This window comes from Leptosomus discolor, chromosome Z (assembly GCF_034619465.1).
Source record: "Leptosomus discolor isolate bLepDis1 chromosome Z, bLepDis1.hap2, whole genome shotgun sequence".
Classification (NCBI taxonomy): Eukaryota; Metazoa; Chordata; class Aves; order Leptosomiformes; family Leptosomidae; genus Leptosomus; species Leptosomus discolor.
Window position 1 is genome coordinate 4,435,997 of NC_141419.1, and position 19,547 is coordinate 4,455,543.

The 19,547-nt window shown below is 43.4% G+C and overlaps 1 protein-coding gene across 2 annotated transcripts in view; it reads right to left on the reverse strand.

Annotated features, from left to right (window-relative positions):
• MACO1 (macoilin 1) overlaps positions 1–16,832 on the reverse strand; it is a 29,567-nt gene extending 12,735 nt beyond the window's left edge. Inside the window, exons 1-6 of one of the 2 annotated variants that reach the window (XM_086479040.1) lie at positions 16,753–16,832; positions 7,521–7,662; positions 6,699–6,825; positions 4,023–4,146; positions 1,627–1,805; positions 642–1,140 (exon numbers count right to left, since the gene is read on the reverse strand). In XM_086479040.1, coding sequence (XP_086335166.1) covers positions 642–1,140; positions 1,627–1,805; positions 4,023–4,146; positions 6,699–6,825; positions 7,521–7,662; positions 16,753–16,832 — 1,151 coding nt within the window. The remainder of the gene's footprint in view (positions 1–641; positions 1,141–1,626; positions 1,806–4,022; positions 4,147–6,698; positions 6,826–7,520; positions 7,663–16,752) is intronic. The other variant, XM_086479041.1, reaches the window with a different exon arrangement.
• Between the last annotated feature and the right edge of the window lie 2,715 nt (positions 16,833–19,547).

Consider the following 19,547-nt stretch of genomic DNA (forward strand, 5'->3'; position numbering starts at 1 on the left):
GACTTTTCAATCTTTATCATTTAAAAGCAACTAAATCAAATCCCTGTGACCTGTACTGAAGCCAATAAGGCAGCAGGTATGCAAGCAAGAATATGAATGTATCACTGAGTTACAAGGTAGCTGATACTTTGCATCTACACTTGTGAACTGAAGCTTAAAACAAAAGCCAAACATTAAAACGGAATAAAAACAAACAAACAAACTAAACCCCCTAAAAAACTAAGAAAAAACACCTGCTCAGGCACCATCAAACTCTACTGAATTCCCTGGAGATGTAAAGGCTTGACAAGAACACATCCACTGAGCACTGTAATAGTGTAATTCTCCACATCTCTCTCGTGCCCTCTACCAAATGATTGTCAAAGCTATTTATTATGCCCCACAACACCCCTGTGAGGTAGGTAAGTATCATATCCTGAGGTAGAAAGGAAGCAATTTGCTCAAGGCCACATAGCAAACCAGAGGCAAAAATCACAAACAGAACCCAAAAGGCCCAGTTCCCAGTTATTCCATTACTAGACAATTCTCTCAACTTTATGGGATCATGAGCCATATTTTCCTACTGAAAAAAAAAAGATCTGATGTACTGGGATGAAGGGAGGATAAGACAGGCTGTTACACAACGCTCAGATCAAACTTACCTTACCAGTGCATCTGGTTTGCTTAGCTGGTTATTAGGAATACAATTTTCCATTAAGTCCTTATGTGTGCTTGGGCTCTTGCTAGCACATTTCTGTTTTTTCTCATTTTTAGTAGATGAGGAAGGGATGCTCCCATTAGTTGCACTGTGACTGCGAGGTGAGGAGTTCACAACTCCGCTGACATTTTTGTAATTTTTGGACGAGGCAGTGCATGAGTCCTCTTTTAGGAGGTTTTCTGTACTTCCTACAAGATCATTATTTAATCTTTTACTATTGATATGGTTTTCCATATATTCAATTTCTTGTATTTTAGAGTCTACAGGTTGCAAAATATTGTTATTTATTCCAAGGTTGTGTTTCTTAGCATCCTTGTCCTTTTCTTTCCCTTTTTCTCTATATTCTAGCTCTGGCAATGTTGCAGATATTTTTTTATTGGCTGGAATGCCTCCATTGTGCTGCAGAAGTATTGAGGAATCCATATCAGATAATCCTTTGGCTGCTGCAATACCGAAACAAAAAAAAAATACTTAGTTCATTAAATCAATCAATTCTGTGACACACAAAGAAAAATCATTAAGTACATATCAATCATTTCTGCTGAAAACAATCATTATTAGAGAAAAAAAAAAAAACAGAAGTCACATGATATTTTAAGACTTTTTTCTCATTACAGGCAGGAAACAATAACCAAGGGATTTAATAATAAATACTAGTGCTTCATAAAGCGCTGACTGACTAGATTGAGGCAGTTACTAATGAAGAACTAAACAGAGAGGACATAATTAATTTCTACCGTCATATTAACCACTGCCAAAATAATTTTATTTCTGGCTCCTCTATTTCTAAGTTCACTGTACTTTCATTAAAACAATGTGGACTAAAGCAGCTCTTCCTTAGCAGGCTGGGGTTTGTTGGGTTTTTGGTTTGTTTTGTTTTTTTAAATAGCAGATAACAGCAAACACATTAAGTAATAAGTACAACTTGCCTTCCTCTGCCTCCCTCTCCTGCCTTTGTAGCATTTGCTGTTCTGGGGGCAGAGCTTGCTGGAGAAGCTGCATGTAGAACTCATTCTCTTTCTGCACTTCTTTTTGTTTTCTTAAACGCATTTTGTAGCTGACGTAACTTTTAAAGCCAAAGCCCAAAGTCACAACAGGGTAGCCAATACTAAGAAAAAAGTAACATTATTATTATTATTCAAAATGTAACCACAATAGCAAATTAAGAAATTGTAATAAATTATATCATTGTGATTATATCTAGATTACAACTTTTCATATAAAATTACACACAAAACATTTTTTTGCTGTACTACAGTAAAACTATGTTCAAAAACATAGGCACCTGTTTATCAAGATAAAATTACAGTTCATTACAGACAGCAATTAACCATAGCATAGATTAAAGGATTACGACAACGCAATTGCACTATGCATAGCAAAGACAGCTTTTAGACAATCACCAGACTAGGAATTATGCATCTTTTAAGATGATAACAGCCAAATACAGCAGAAGTTCCCAAGTTTTGTTCCTAAAGGGCCATGTAATATATAACACATTAAACTGCGAGATGTGTTAAGAACATTCAGCCAGAACAGTGAAAGGATCCTTAGCCCCGTCCTTTCACACTCAGAAATTAAAAGCAGACCCCTTTTCCACCACTCTTGAAAGCTGAGACAGAACAACGGCTCTCCAACACACCGCCTCTGCGACAGGCCCTGCGATACCTCCGCTGCAGCACAGGCTGAGAGAAACGAGAGCTGGAGAAGCTGCTAGAACATAGGGCTTCGGGGCTACTGCATTCCTGGGGGCGACCAAGGCTGTGAGCCAAAATGCCATCACCCACACCGGGCACGGCCAGAGCGACCCTGAGGTAAAGCCTCAATAACCACCTGCCTCTGCTGAGGATGGCCACAATGAAGCCATCTTTTGCGGGCAACAAACAGCCTTCCGAAATGCCTCGGTTAGAGACTGACCTTGAAGCTGAAAGCAGAAAAACATCTAATCTCTAAACTCAGTTCTTCCACTTATCTTACTGACAGATAAGATATGAAGAATTTCACTTCCAGCCAGGCCCTGCAGTTGCATTTGCTGTCTGGGATGACAGAAGCATAACAGAATTTTTGGAATTATTTTACGGCGTATCAGCCTCATCACGCAGAACTTCACTATTCTTACTAGCTTGTGACAACTGCAGCTATGCTAAGACATCATGCTAGTGTATTTATTAACAAGGGTACTCGATCAACGAGCAGCCATCTCTGTATAAAAATAAATACACCTTTGACAAGTATTTTAACAAAGCACAGTGAAGCTGCATTTTAAACACTGAAGGTATCCTAGATCAGGGGAAAACTCAGATGCAGATGACTATTAACCATTAAAATCTTCTCATTCTTTGCTCAGTAACAGCACTGTGCAAATTGCATTTCTAAGTGAGCTGCCAGAATGCAAGAATCATTTGCATATGTATCTGACATTATCTCTGCCAATGCTTCTTTTGTAATACTGTGTAAAGCCAGCTGTAGCTACAGTTCTAAAACTCTGATGACAAGCTGAAATGTTTGCCTCCAATTCAGCAGTAGAAAGACCTTTCTTCACAGCTCCTAAAGTGCTTTTGTAACCTATTATAGAATTTAATTACTGTTTAAGGATTTATGGCACAATGTAGACAATATAAATTAAAATGACAGATGTCTAATTTATTGGAGACTGTATCACAGGGAACTGGACCAAATGACTCCAGGAAAAACAGGACACGTTTTAAACGAGGCCTGATCAATGCATACTACCCTAAAAACTGGTGGAATCAAAGTGCATTACTTCCAGATATGGCTGCTCGGCAGTCAAGTCTTTTGCCTGAAGTCACTCTTCTCACTTCCAAAGAAGCAGTGCAGTAAGTAGTGTTTGGTTTGTATTTTCTGTCATGATTTTCCACCTGGAGCTTATTCACTTCCTCTAGTGAATTACAAAATCAGACACTCACGAGAACCCTTCCCATTGGAGGGGGAAAAAAGAGGAGTGCTTTCTCACAGAAAAAGAAGAAAACTTTCATAATGGGATACATAAATTCTCAGTGAAACTATTTTTTTGCTACTTTTACCATCTATTCATGATGTGAACACAAAATTTGTAAACTGATGACAAGAACTTTCAAGAAACGCCAGGAATATCCATGCTACAAGCTCCCTACAGCTCACAACCACTATCTTCAGAAAGGTTGCACTTGGTTAATGTTTAGCACACACTTTTCCTGGAACATTTAATGACAGGTGTGCAAGGGGAGAACAGAACAGCCAAACCTTGAACCAAAATTAAAAGCCCTGAATATTAATTTCCCTGGTGAAACAAAGGTTAATAAGAAAAAGGGGGAAAAATACTTACCAGTGTGCTGCAAATGGGCGACAAAGGTCTACGTGGAAGTTTTTTAGATCTTTAAATCTAATGGCTGCTTCAATATAAACAAAAAGTATCCACAGTGATACTGTTGGTAAGCACACGCCCCTCTCTTTTGGGAGAAGAGAAAGAGAGAAACATCTTAGTAATGTATTACAAGCAGCAAATATTTTAAAATTACTTTTAAAGCATTCCAGAAGCCCGGGGAAATTTTCAGACAGACATACAGGGAATTGTAAGAGGTTTTTTTTCCAAATAAAGTATATAGGATGTCTTTATTTTAAACCAACTCTAAACTTTTGTCTCCTTATCTTGCTTTATTACTTTTATAAGGCATCAGTGAAAAATAACAGATGCACAGCTAATGAAATGGCTTGGCACAAACCCTTATACAGAGAAGGAACACAAATGGAAGAAACTGCAGAAGATGAGGTAATGTTACAGCTTATGATCTTTGAGTCAGAACTGGTAAGCTTGGACTACTTTTTCACTCCAAGTTAGGTATATCTTAGCAGGAGCAGTGAGCAAATCAGCTGAGAAAACAGGGGTGAGTAAGCACCGTACTGGTTATTCCATATACAGTAATGCAGACAACAGTCTGCGACCCAAACTCGACATCGGGGGCACATTTAGGACGCTGTATTGATTTCTCTCTCCAGCACTACTGGTGAGAATGTAAACTAGTAGCCAGGCCAAGCAAAACTAAGGTCTTAAACCTCTTGGCCAATGGAAAACACCAATGTTGCCTGCAATATAGCCACTGTAAATTTCCACAAATCAATTCCAGTTACACGCCACAAGCTTCATAAAAATGAAGTTCTTGATTACATACTGACTTTAACGTATTGTGTGCTGACTTGGAAACAGGTCTCAAATTTGAAACTAAAAAGAGCATCACTCTGAGGCTCTGATGTTATTTACTGTGGTCTCTACTTTGGTCTCTCTCGAATAGCTGCACTCTGGGTAAACGAGAAACCTATAGCAGAAACTCAGCTGAAAAGGACTCAACATTTCAGCATTTAACAAGAACGTTGCAGGGATTTAAAATATTAAACAAGCTCAGGAGCTACAGTTAAAACTGGCCCATCAGGTTCTTCCTTTAGGGTTTTTAAACATCAACCCTGTTATCAAAGATAACACTTTAACACATTAATACAATCCCAAAAATAACTCCAGATTTTCTACGTATTTTAAATTGGGCAGCAACTGGTTCACAGTATCTTCCATTAGCTCCCACATCGTCATTATTATAAATGACTAACTTGTCAAAGATGACTGCTTTCACCAGTAAGCTGAGAGATGATCCATGCTATCCTGCAAACTCTTGTGTTCTGATGGCAAATCTAACATGAAATATTACAAAAACCCCAAATCCCCAGGACTTGGATAGTGAAAAGTTACCTCTAAAAAAAAAAAAAAAAAAGAAAAAATGAAGTTCTATTCCTAAAATTTTTTGATTCAGGGTGTCCTGGTTTCAGCTGGGATAGAGTTAATTTTCTTCCTAGTAGCTGGTACAGTGCTGTGTTTTGGATTTAAGGCGAGAACAACATTGATAACACACTGATGTTTTTAGTTGTCCCCATGTAGTGTTTACACACTAAGTCAAGGATTTTTCAGCTTCTCATGCCATGACAGCAAAAAGGCTGGAGGGGCACAAGAAGCTGGGAGAGGACACAGCCAGGACAGCTGACCCAAACTGGCCAAAGGAATATTCCATAACATAGGACGTCATGCCCAGTATATAAACTGGGGGGAGTTGGCCAGGAGGGGCCAATCACTGCTTGGGGACTGGCCGAGCATCGGTCAGCAAGTGTTGAGCAATGCACTGTGCATCACTTGTTTTTCTTGCGTTTTACTTCACATTCTTTTTGCCACCTTGCTTTTCATTACAATTACTATTTTTATCTTTTCTTTTTATTTCCATTTTTAAACTGTTCTTATCTCAACCCACAAGTTTTACTTGTTTTCAATCACCCTCCCCATCCCACCGGGGTGAGCGAGAGGCTGCATTGGGCTTAGTTGCCGGATGGGGTTAAACCACAACATACACCTAACCCACGTCAAGTACTAGTGCTCACCCAAACTAAACCACCTCCCCCCAATCCAACTGCTGCCCCAGAACACAAGGACTTGTTAAAACAAAGCCAAACAACTAAAGATAAAAAAAAAAAAAAAAAAAAGGTGGGGGAGAGTGTCTCAAACTCTTGAGGCAGCCACTGGTATTACTAGCCTTTTTGCTCAGAAACTGAATCCAGTTGACAAAGATTTGACTAATAAAAAATTAAACTATGATAATATCCAAAATTAACAGCACACTGACTGAGTAGTAGGAAGAATGTAACACTTTCACAAACTTTTTGGCTGCGCTCTGTATTTGCTGAATTGCTGCAGAAATGTTTCAAAGTCAGGAAATATTTATTTTTTTTTACTGCTCTGGAATTCCTGTTTATTCACCTTCAGTTCCATTGCTCAGACTTTAACGATTACAAGATGCACCCAGACACGTATAAAGCGCAAATCGGTGTATTAATGAAAGCACAAGAACGTTTTTTTAACTATAACAAAACCGCATTAAAACAAATAGGAGAGGGTTTCTGCACGTTACTAAAAGTTGTAAGATACATATTCGAATCAGTAAGTTGTAAATAAAGAATAGTGACCTACCTGTGTGCCAGACATACTGTACCCAAACATACGTGCTGGCAGCAAAAAACAGCCATTGTATTGGTATGAAGAGCAGACATATTATATTTGATGTGAATGCTACACAAACAAAAAATACTGAAAAGGCCTAAAAGAAAGGAGGGGTGGGGGGAAAGAAGAGTGTTTCAGTTTATTCCAGCCAATACTACCAGTTTATCACCAGTGACACCACAATGATTTCAACATAGAAACACTAGTGTTGTTCATAATCAGGGCAACGAAGCGGAGCAGTCTAGCCAATGAAAGTAGAAACTTAGCCAACGAAGAGAGAACAGGCATAACTTGAGAATTTGTGCCCATCCACTCTTCCAACAAGTCTCCAAACAGTTAGATTTATTCCTTAATATTTTGTTTGAAGACTTTAATTTACACTGTTGATACAGTCATTGTCATTACTATATTCTCCTTCTGGAAAAAAAACAAACCCACACAACCAGCAGTGTCATCTACTCTCTGAAAGAGTAGTAAATATCTAAACAGGCAAGGACTTCTCTTATTTTAAAGAAAACCCTGTTATATAGGGATCTAAACCAGTTCCTGATCTCAGGAATTCAAACAATACTTTCCTACGGTGCAAATTTGATCGCTATATATATATCTCTTCCACTTGCCACAGATAAGACAGGCAGAGAGGAGACTTGAGCCCAGGTTACCCAGTCACTTGAACACTGCTCTTGTGCAAATGATCATCAGCGCCATTAAGTTAGTTGTATAACATGGAATGTACCCTGACACTTTGCAGGATTTCCCTACAAAGGGACAGTAATTTTGTGTTATACTTACCAAACCCTGGTATCTGAAGGAATCATAAACACTCCTGATGAAGAGCCAGAATGGCCACAGATACTCAAATCTGAACTCCAGGACAAAATCTGCCAACAGTACTAGGGCCCACACTACCAGGAACTTCAGATACAGAAAAGTACTGTAAAAAATAAAAAAAGAAAGGTAATTTCAGGTCAGTATTTCCAATAGAGAGACTTACTTTCTTCCGTTTTTTATTTTTTAATTTTTTTTAAATTAAAGTTTGGGAATAAAAACTATAGACAACTATAAAACAGATAAGAAACTTCATCCAAAATAAATTTACAAAACAGGCAGGTTTAGTGCCACCCTAAAATCAGGCCTGGTCAACTGAAGCTATTTATGTTCAATTGCATTTGTTTTTAAAGTAACAAAGCAGCAGAAGGCTCGCTGCTCTGACAAGACATTCAGTGACAATCCCCCTTCAGCTTTGCAGCGTTTTTTACAAAGCGAAGCCTTGCCGAGAGGTACGCTGTCACAGCCAAAGTGCTTCTCCTCTAGTTTGCACTCTTGTACTTGGAGCTCAGAAATTTCTGTGTTCCCTCTCCTCAGACTTCAGATGTTCACTCATTTTTTCCACATTTAACACAAACTGCAACACCAATCAATTGCGATATATTTTGAGCCTATAACTATAGCAATTAGGAAGACTGTTTTGATACTGAGTTGTCAGAGTTATATTTGAAAACATCCATATTTAAGTAAATGCATCCACTAAGAAAAAAAAACAACCCACCAACAGAAAAATGGAGGTACATGAGACTTGAGACCAGACAGTCTAACTTCTATTTTGATTATTTCAAAGCCACATTCCCTTATTCTTAGTCCTGCATTTTGAAACACTGATGATCCTTCTTGGCTACAGAGCTCAAAATATTCTGGGATCATACCTAACTAACATGGGAGCACTTGAGGGATCAGCCCAATCCATTCTGCTAAAAAGGAGGAAGCAAAAACCCTTTCCCGCCCAAAACCAGCACCCAGAGATCTCGTACATGACTCCACTTCCCCAAAATGCAGCTACCTTGTTGCACTCTACTGGGTTGTAACAAAAGTGGGTTTTAAAATATATTTTTATTTTTTAAACCAAGGGTACTTTTTCCTTTTAGCAACTTTATTTTTCCTCCTCTATCACACTGCCAACAAAACCAGTAGAACTTTGCCCTGGAATGTTTACTGATAAATTGCCAAGAGCTTGCATGCACAGTGCCAGGTAGGGTCAAGTTTCTGCACTGTTCATGGCCATAGGGCTTTTTTAGGAAGTTGTTCAGAGCTTCAGAGAAAGAAAAGGTCTATGAAAAGCATAACATACCAGCAGAGGGTTAGAAGCAACTGAACTACTCGCCCAATTATCACTCACGTTACTTGTAACACAAGGTCAGCTTCCAAACCATGCGACTGGGAAAACACTTTGATTTCTTGTGAATCAAAGATTAATTGCCTGTGCCTAAAAGTGACCCTTATCAACTGTCCTGGCCCTACAGCTTCCCCCAGTGGAAGAGCTTTTGCTTATCTTCCTCACTCACTTTATGTTATCAGGCTGCCCCTAAAAGTCCAATGCCAAGGTTTTCATTGTGACTAGACCCCCTGAAAGGAATTGCTCCAGTGGCACTACTTACATAAATGCTCTTGAATGTACTCACACAAGTACATGGTTTAAATCAGCACAATCTAAAGACAGATTTTTGAAGTCTGAGACGAATAAGCAACTATTCCTACATTTAGCCCACCTCAGCCTCCCCCCACCCACTTTATAAAATATTTTGTATCTGGGACTGAAAAAAAAAATGCAAAGAAAGAGGCTACAGGAAGCGCTTTAACTCAATGCAAACAAAATTAATGTCACACACACTCGAAAAAGTTAAGGTACTGCTTTTTTCAGTTTTTACAAAACCATCCCCAGCCACTTAGTCAAAAATTAGTCTTTGAGAACAATGAAACTACAGTACAAGTATTAAAAAAAACCCCCACAAAACAAACAAAAAACCCAACCAACCAAAACCCACCAAAACCCCTTAAATGGTCAAGTTTGTCCTGCTAGATTATGCTTGGACGTGCTGCTGTTCTGTTTATTTAAAGTTTAGATCTTTGACAGAAATCTGCAAAAAGCAGCTGCATTCAGAGAATACTTAGACATAAAAGGTGACAGACATTTGGGTACGCAGTGACCACTGTTCTTTTTGACCGTGCTGTTGAACTGTACATGTGCAGCTCTTAAGATTTGAGAAAATATATAAAGGCATCACACCCAGGCAAATCATTATTCTGTCTGTTTGGCTGGAAAAACAGTTGTGTTGTGTAGGCACTGTTTCCTGGGTTAAAGTCATGGCTATTGTTTACTTTTCTGCCACTGAAACCCATAAAGGGACTACATTTTTTCTAGTAAATCAGGGTTGTCAGAACTAATGCTTTTCAACTGTTAAGTGCCACTCTAAGTTAAAGCACTTGCTGAATAAGAGTTCTGTAATACAGCCATTAAAGTGATTTCTAATATTAAATTCATATCAATCCAAAGTCCATGGTGACATTTACCACCTTTCAAAGTGCAATTGTAACAATACAACATTTGTAATAAGGTTTTTCCAACAATATTAAAAAGGCTACTTCTCAGTCATCTGAAGGACTCAAAAGCAATTAAGAATTTAATGACTACAAGACTAAGAGACAAGAAAGTTATTTCCTTTTATAAAACACTTCATCCACTTATGTCGGCCTCAGCAACAAAGCTCGCTGTTGTGTCATATAGTCTACATAAGTATTCAGTTGCAGGAGTCCACCTGCGTACATGCAACTATAGAAAACATTGTAAAGGTACTCGATTGCCCTTTTTTTTTTTTTTTTTACACCAGGACCCCCTGCCCCCCCCCCCCCCCCCCCATTAAAGCATGCAGGACTGCAGAGTCAGAGACTGCAGTCCCTAACTCAACACTCTCCACCCCAGCTTTAAAATTGATACAAGGAGCAGCCTGAAGACATCAGCTCCCTCCTCAAAACAGGCCGGTGTTAGACACTGTGCTGAGCTTCCACGCTGCCAGTCACACACGCAGGTGGGTTACAACGAGCTTGGGGGGTCTTTGCCACACACTGCAGTCTGCAAATGACAACGCGTCTTTGTAGGAGGAAGAGAGGAACACAAATCTGGGCTTCCCTTCTTCCCTAAAGGTATGCTGCACACCGAGATTTGCCGTTCCTGGCAAGTGCACAGCTCATCAGTTAATTTACAAGCGCTTAGTGAACAGATACCTCTTCAGTGAACACTCGAATTAGTGATAGCTGAAAAACGTCCAGCAAGAACTAAACCCCAAAGAAGAACAGGCTAACCGACCTCTCGTTTGGACAGGCTCATCACTCTCCTGCTGTTCCGTTTCATACGATGGACCATTCAAATAAGAATGAATGAAATGACTAACAAAATTTAGCAATAGCCCTCCTTTCCTTTCTCTGCTTTACTAGCCATTTTTACTTCATCTTTGCTTTTCAATCCCTCAATTCCTTCCAGACACCGTTCTTCCCTTCAGCCCATTCCTAGTGTCATGTAGTCTCTGTCCCCACTGTGCCTCGCCTCCGACACGCTCATCCTACGACTGAGACAGCCGGCGCTGCTTCGGAATCCAGCACCAGCCATTTGGTGTCTGTGAACCTCTGACAGTCATTGATCTTTCTGGGCACATCCACACATTTCTCCAATTTTGATAGCTGCTGCGTCAGTATCCTCACTTAGAGATAACACTCAGTAGGCAGAAGGGCTTTCTAACCCCTGTACCCTTATATTAGAAAGGCTCAAATATATTCCATGATGCCAATTATAATTCCAAGTTTGTTCTCAACACAGGGGAAGATTGTGGCAGATAAATACCTAAAATCTGGGTTATCCAATTTTCTGACACATGTCAAAAACTCTGACTTCAGTGATCTGACAGAGGTTTAAGGAGGACAGGGCTTTCCTTATAAAACTAGCATACGGTACCTAATCACAGGGTAACACAAGACGAGGGGGAAGGATGGTCACATTCATGAGAAGAGCAGGGTACCGAAGGGGAAGGAGCAGTGATTACAGCACTGGAAATTCTGTGAAAGGTCAACTGATTGCTAACATATACTGAATATAAAGATTTATTCATAACCCAACCGTGGCTGTGCTTCCCCTTCAGATTTTCAAACAAATAATTTTCCTCCTTATTCTTCCTCCCCCCACTCAAGTGCCAGATGCCATTTCCTGCTCCCCCCCCCCTTTTTTTCCCCTCTTGTTCTTTGTTCTCTTTTTACTGCCCCTCAAAAACAGATACTGTGCTTGCCCTAAGGTAAAAATAAAAATTATTTTTAAAAATCAATAGGAAAAAACAGTTAGGCAGCCCAAATCCAAACGGGTAGCAAATTGCGCCTCTATTCTATCCCCCTGCTATCAGTAAGTCCGAAAGGCTGCAAGCGAATCTGGGCAGAATCGGTGGCATGTTTCATTGTGCAGCCTGACTCCGGCAAGACAAGGGAGTGAAGGCCTCTCGAGGCTGCCAGGGCACCAAACGCAGAGGTGGGCTTTAGAAAGGGGAAGTTCAGCAGGCGTGGGGAATTACTGAGGAGCCAGCCACCATCATCTCGAGGTCACCCACCCGCTGCCAGACAGGACATTGGGGATGCTGACTGCGTATCACTGGAGATTTTCAAATAAAAAAGCTTTATATATGTAAACACACCAATGTATAATATAAGATTACCACCAGCGGACATAGCGAATAAGCACAGCAAGTATGCAAGAGAGTCAACACGACTGCTGGGATGTGGTATGCTTATTGGAAAGTATTATATGAAATACTTGCCAACCAAATTTTTGAAGGGGAAGAGAAATGTAAAGAATCCCAGGAAACCTCCCTGACTACTTATCCAGCGTCTTGATATGGCACTGAATGTATCAATCACTGAACTATGGAAATTAAGTAAAGGAAGACAAAATAGAAAACTCTTACAGTAATGCTGGAAGCAAGTGTAACAGACTGCTGAACCGCAGGCATATAATCAGCAACCAGCATTGTAGTACTGAAACACGAGAAACTGTTAGCCCACTATGGTAACTCAGCTGAAAACACCAGAGCCCAGAACACATAAAACAAAGCCAGAGGAACTGCAGCGTGCAGGGAACAAAAGTCACTGGCAGAGGGAAGCAATATTATATGTACCATTGGGGTTGACACAGTAGAACACATTTAAATGTAAGCCAAATTAGATTTGAGACCTGAATTTAAGTTAAAGTCATAAAAGGTAGCACTGCTGGTTTGTTACAGACCTCCAGGGCAGGTTGAGAAGAAAATGTTTTTCCCCTTATAGGAAAGCTTATAAAAAAAGTGCCAGAATAAATCAGTAGGCAGAATCATTACGGATCTTAAAAAAAAAAAAAAAAAAAAAGAAAAAGCCTAAAATAAAGGCACATTCCTGGAGTTAGTAATGAACTGTTTTTCCTCACAGTTTATTTGGCTGTCAGCAGAGTCAAAACTCAAGTCCTTGGAAATAAGCCATATCAGAAGTTAGGTGGTGTACAGAACCACATGAGTATCTTAGCAAAGGGATCGTGGTATCAAGAAATGCTGCCCAGCATGAGATGCCCGGGGCACAGACTGCCTTTATGCCATCAGTGGGTATGTCAGGAACCACTGGGAGATTACAGACACACGCACATCCTCCCAGGCATTCACTTGGCTGCTGGCCCGGTTAATGCCTGTGGTAAAGGGCAATAAATATATAGAGGGCTAAAAAAATCCTGATTCTAAAGAAACACACAGTGTTTAAGGGCTATTGTCAGGAAATCCGTGATACATGGCACAAGTCAGCTGATGTGACAGCGTAAGTTAAGGCAATAACATGTGGAACTCATCTTGAAACTTAACCAGCTACAAAATTGGTACCAACTGTCAATGTGACTCAGTAGAGCCAAAACAAACAGTACCAGCAATAAAGCTGAAGGATTTTAAATAGATCGAGGTTGAGAACTGGGAAGACTTAGAAACAAGCAGTAACAAGCAAACTTTAATTGCTTAACTGACGACAAGCTGCAATGAATACTTTAATTAAAAATTCAGGTTTTATTGCATGCAGTGTCAAAGGTAGATGATGTTAAACACTCAAACACTGTAAAACAATAGCTCAAAAAGTGAAAAGGCAAAGTTTTGAACATACGCTATGGAATTAACAAGAGATCTCACGATTCCTACCCTCAGTTTGTTGGGTTTGGAGATCTGTTGAAAGCAGAGTTATGTTTTAATCATAATAATGTTCTTTCCCCAGATACTGTAATACTTGTAAATAGCACAAGTCTTTAACGCACTTGCACATAATCCTACATTGGGGTTCACTAGGTTTTTCAGAGTCCAGGTAGCAGCATTCCCTTGAAGCTGTGATACTGCACCACTGGCATCCAAGGCTTCAGTCACAGCAGAGAGGAGCAAAGCTGCTAATGGCAGCGCTGGCACGCCATGTTACGCAGCACTTGAGCACAGCCTGAAGTACCTCAGAGCTGTAGATGGGGAGCAAACCAAACTGGAAGGGCAAAAAAAGGGGTAAAAAAAAAAAAAGGCAGAAAGCAGAAGGAAGGAAAAAGAGCAGAATGGAAAAAGCAGTCTGTAGAAGAATAGGGAGGGGAGCTGTTGAAAATTTGGTGGGGAAAGGGCAGGGGGGGAAGACTGGTCAGAAATAACTTTGAAAGTGTTTCTGAAGGGCTGAGGCCAAACAGTCCATTTAATTTAGGTAGTAAATGGTGGGGAAAGTAAAGAACTACAGCTGTACAATTCCAAATAAGAAAGGCTTGGAACCCTTAGATCAACTTGTTAAAAAGGATACTGCAGAAGTTGGCAAAAAATTAACATTCGGGGAGACAGAATATTCACATTTTTCAATGCAAGCCAGGATTTTACATTTCTAACTCTGTTCTGTGACTAGAAATTATTTTTCCCTCACTTCTTATAATTTGCTTCAGATTTACACATGTAGTGAGCCCTGCCACCAGCGTTTTACTGCAGGATAGTTCCTTCGTTGCTTCACCTGCTCCAAAACTCCTCGGCTTTGCAGCTCTCGACTACACTCACGTGTGCCTGCTAGTGACAGCTGTGCCTTGCTCTGCATTGAAAGACTGGAGAGGGAACAAGTATGGGAAGATTGGTCTTGATTTAAAAAAGCAAACAAAAATCCTACAAGAGTTAAGTATCTCAATCATGCTGTTTGTTCAGCCTAGCTGCTTTGCTTGTAGACTACGATGCTACCTACTGATAACTGTATTTACTGGGTTTGTGTGAGCTGATGGTGACAATTAAGATAAGTTGAGTAAATAACCATAGTAATTACAAGAATTTAGAAATCTATAGTTATATGAGAAGCTACCTGTATGTGATCTCTTTGAATTATGGGGGGCAAAGAGGCAAAACAGAAGAAAAAAAAAGGAGGAGGAGAGCATAAGCAACAGGAGAAGGAACCACAATCCATGCAGAAGTACTCCTGTCTGGCTAATCTCCAGAGGCAAACCTTCACACTAGTTTCTCTTTTCTTTCTGTGGGACAATACTTCAAAGTCACTGACTACTTCTGTTTATCAAAATGCCACGTGAAACAAAGGCTAAAAATCCTATTTCTGAACTAAAGCATTCCAGGAGAAGTTAGTACAAGAAGCCAGATCTCTCTCTCGGCTGTTCACACAGCTACACAGCTCTACCTGCTGAACACACTCATCACCTGCTGTTCCTCTCATCTTTTGCTGGTTTTCCCTCTTTCTGTCACACCACCTTTCCAGCCAATCAAAGGTCATGGAGAGCACCCGATTGTGAATGACTTTCAAAAACTGCATAATTATATAAGGAATTGCTTATATTTTAATTCTTTTCCTAAAACTAGTCATCTTAAATACTAACTTTGAAGCAACAAATGTTTTTTCTTTAACATTCCAAGCACCATTTTCTCAAAACCTGGGAGTCTGAAGCAACAAGATACTCTCACGCAGAGATTCACTACAACGAGGACAAGCTGTATATTGTGACAATTGTATTACAGTCAGAGCGCACTATCAACTGTTTCCCTCATGCAAAGGTAACATCTACATCGCCTGAGTTTGCTCCAGTTTCCAGCCACTGCATATATAAACCTCAACTGAACCAGAAGCAGAAATCTGACACTACTCTTACTACAAACTTTCAAAAGCCAGTTTTCCAGTCTCTGCTAAAACAAACTCCTTTTTACTCAGACATACATAATTATTGTATTTCATATAAAATTTGGCATACTTAGGAGGGCAGAGCTCTAGAATACTCTTTAAAATACGGTCACAACAAGCAAATGCTTAGGAATCTGTGTTTTGGGGCTTTCTAGGTGTAAACGCCCGGAAAGGACGCTTTTATTCCCAGACCTTGATGAGGTACATCCCGTGCCTAAGAACACGGACCTCTCTTCACTACAGTTTCCTTTCCCATTTTGTAGGTCAGAGGCGAGTCAGACACCCACTGTGTTTCCACCACCACAAGGCCACCCTCCCTGCTCCAGGCATTACCCACACAGGTTCTTGCTCGCATCCTTCACTGCTACACCAATCGCTCTCGTCTGCTTCCCCTGCAGAGGCCACAGCACAGGCACTTTCACCACCACGTGAAAACCAAGTTTCTTAACCTTAGCGCAAGAGGCTGCCGCCCGCCAAAACCCCGCAGCCCAGATGCCAGCCTGCTCTAGCACGCTCCCGCCGTCGAACATGCCGTTCACAGGTTTAGCACCTCTGGCAAAGCCCAGCCGTGACAACCCTGCTCGGGAAACCTGCCCCCGGGAGACAGCCCGGCGAACGCCCCCCGCCCCACCGCACGGCGCGAAGCCCGGGGGCGGGGGGGATGCTCCCACCGGCTCCTCGCCTCTTCCTCCAGGCAGCGCCAACAGGACCTTGGCCAGCAGCTCCCCCCCACACCCCCCGCGCTCTCCCCCGGCTTCGGCGGAGCCCGGAGCGGACGAGGGGGCGGCGGAGGGGCCGGTGCGGCCTAGCGACGGTGCGACCAGGCCGCGGGGCGGGGCAGGGCAGAGCCTGAGGGGAGACGGGGCGCCATGGCGCGCGCGCGGCCCCCGCTGACAGGGGCGGGAGGGGGGGAGGGCAACGGGGAGCCGCTGAGGGGACCGGGGCGGCGCGTCGCTCCCCTCCCCCCCCCCCTCCCCCGACGCCACCGCCGCCCCTCCCCATCACCACCCCAGCAGCCGCTCGGTACCTGCCGTAGATGCCCTCGGTGATGCGGTTCCGCTTGAGCGGCCGCCGCAGCTTGCTGCAGTCCGCGCTCCGCCGCTTCATCCTCCCGGCCGCCTCCGGCCCGGCCCAGCCCAGCTCGGCCCGGCCGGCCCCGCCGCGCGCCCCGGCCCCGCGCTGCCCCGGCCCGCCCCGGTCACGGCAGCACCATCCGCCCCCGCGGGGGGTTCCCTCGCGCGGGGCTTTTTTTTTTTAATATTTTTTTTTTTCCCTGGGAAACAAAGAAATAAAAATAATTCCTGGTCCGTCCCTCCCCGCCGCGTCCCCCCGCGCAGCCGCCGCGCAGCGCCCCGCCTCCCCTCGCGCTGCCCAATCAAGCTGTTGACCCCGCTGGAATGATGGCGTGCTGGGCCAATCGACAGCGGGGAAAGGCAGACGGATGGCCGAGGAGACCCATGGCGGCATCAGACAGTTGGTCCCGCCCCGCGTTATCGGGTGGCCCGCCCACGACCTTGATTGACGGCCGAGAAAGCTCGTCAAAAAGAAAGATTTGTGAATTGATGGCTTATGGACCAATCGCTGAGAAGGTTTTGTTCTCTTCCCGCCTACTGTCCTTCTAGGCTGGTTCCCGCCCCGTGTTGTGATCGGCAGCAAAACTGCCCAATGGAAGAGAAAAATAAAAATAAAAGGACAGCTCAGCTATCCATTCGGAAACGGAAGAAGGAGGGCTCAATTTCCTCTGTCACTGTAGCACTGAAGTACCGCCCCTCACTTGATTGACAACCTTCCTGGCAAATAGGCTGTTGGGAAAAGGAAAGCTAAGTCTCAGGTGTGAAGGTAAGTGGAGGCAGCTTGGCGCGCCCCATGCACCCCCCCAGCACAACCCTGCGCTGACGGCTCACCGGAGGGTAAAAAAAAACCCTCAGAGTGACTGACGGTCCCCTCCATCCAATAAAGGGCTCATGCAGCAGAGTGACAAGACATCGACCCAATCGCGAGGCAGGAAGAAGGGGGAGGCGGAGTGACTTGGCCTCTCTTTCCCCGATCGGCCCAAAGACGGACAGTGGCTGGAGATGGGCCAATCAGAGGCCCTGAAGGAAGGCAGCTTTTGACCAATGGGAGACTAGTCCCTAGGGGAGGCCTGTTGGGAGGGACAGCTGTTCAGCCAATGGGAGGTGAGGGGCGGGGCGGTCCCGCCGCAGCCGCCGCCAGCGCCCGGGGCTGCCGAGTCACGGCCGGGCACCGCCCCCGTCCCTGCGCCGCCGTCGCCGGTTGAGGGCCCAGGGCCCGGACTTTGGGCCTCCCCACCCCGGGGGCCGCTCGGCAGAGCCCCCGCCCCAAGGCCTGTGGCCGCCTTTGGACTGTGGAAACCAATAGTGGCCCCCGAGCCTGAGGGAGGCCGCCGACGCGGCCGGGCCCGCCTCGTCCGTCTCCTCCCGCCCTTAGGCTGACTGGAGGGTGGTGGTGCCCGGGGCACCCCGTGCCTCCCCTTGCTGTCTTGTTTCCTTCGGCCTCGCCCGGAGCTGGGCGGGCTGCCGTGGGACTGTCAGGCCTCTCTGGGGGATAACGGGCCTCCCTGAGCCAGGGTCAGGCGATGCTGGGCTGAGCCAGGGTTGCGGGTCCCCATACGGCGTTAGAAGTGGCGCAGAGCAGTGAACGTGAGGCTGCTGGCCCCTTGGCTGAGCCGGTGGGGATGTTCTGCTGGTAGTGGAGCTCTAATTTGAAAGTTATTTTGTACTTCACCTTGCCTGGGATCAGTGAGCTTAGGTCTTTCTCCTTGGAAAAGCATTTAAACTGGAAATCTGAACATCAGCATTTACAGTGTGGCATGTCATCCTGAGGGAAAAACTTGGGTACGTTCCTAGCTTTGGTATATTTTCCCTGAGTATTAATGCTGACAGGGGATTTGGTAACAAGTGTCAAAAGAGCTAATTGGGTTCATTTGACCATGGCAAAATGGTGGAAGGGGTTCTGTGTCAGTCTTATCCTGGGCACGAGTCTAAGGGTTTGTCTTGCAGGAAACAGATGAAAGGTAATTAGATACGTTGCATTTGTAAACCACACAAAGAGACTGCATCAGTTAGCTAAATCAAGTTCCAAATTGCTGTTTCAGCTATTTTTCTTGTTTAGGTGTTCTGATTCTATCTCAATTACCCCCATGATCACAGAATTCCCATAAAAAGGAGCTTTGCATTGGGATTTTTCTGAAGCCGGGGCAGCGCTCTGCACATCTGGGAAAGTCCTTTGAATGTTGTTTAGGAGTTTCTGAAATAGGGGTAAGGGGTACTTGAGTTACGGTTTTATTAGGCCTAAGTAAAAGCCGGTAAAGGTATTTGATTCTGCATGTGAGGAAGGTGCAAGTTGTCACCACAAATACAAACCTTTCACAGATGGCTTGAAAACTATTGTTGTGCTATGTAGCCTGGGTTTGCAGGAAGAATGTGCTAAAACATCAGTGAACTGGAGTTTTTTCTGCCTGTGTGTTTGTCCGATCCGTATTTCTGTCACCAGTAGGTGGCTTTCTACCCATTGTTACTATTTCAAACCCCAGCACCTGAGCACAGCGCTCGGTTTGAAGTGGCCTCAAAGTAGAAAGTCTGAGGCATAATTACAGTGCTTTAATCTCCTGGACTACCTGAACAGAGAGGGTTCAGTTTACCAAAAGCACAGTGAATACCGAGTAGATAGTAGTGTTCATGTTATGGATTCATAAATTGTTCTCAGCAACCAAATATTCTTATCTAACAGATTGTCATGTCTGTGCACAGGGATATACTGAGCATCGTCAGCTTCCACCATGCCTTGCTCATGTGCCCCAAA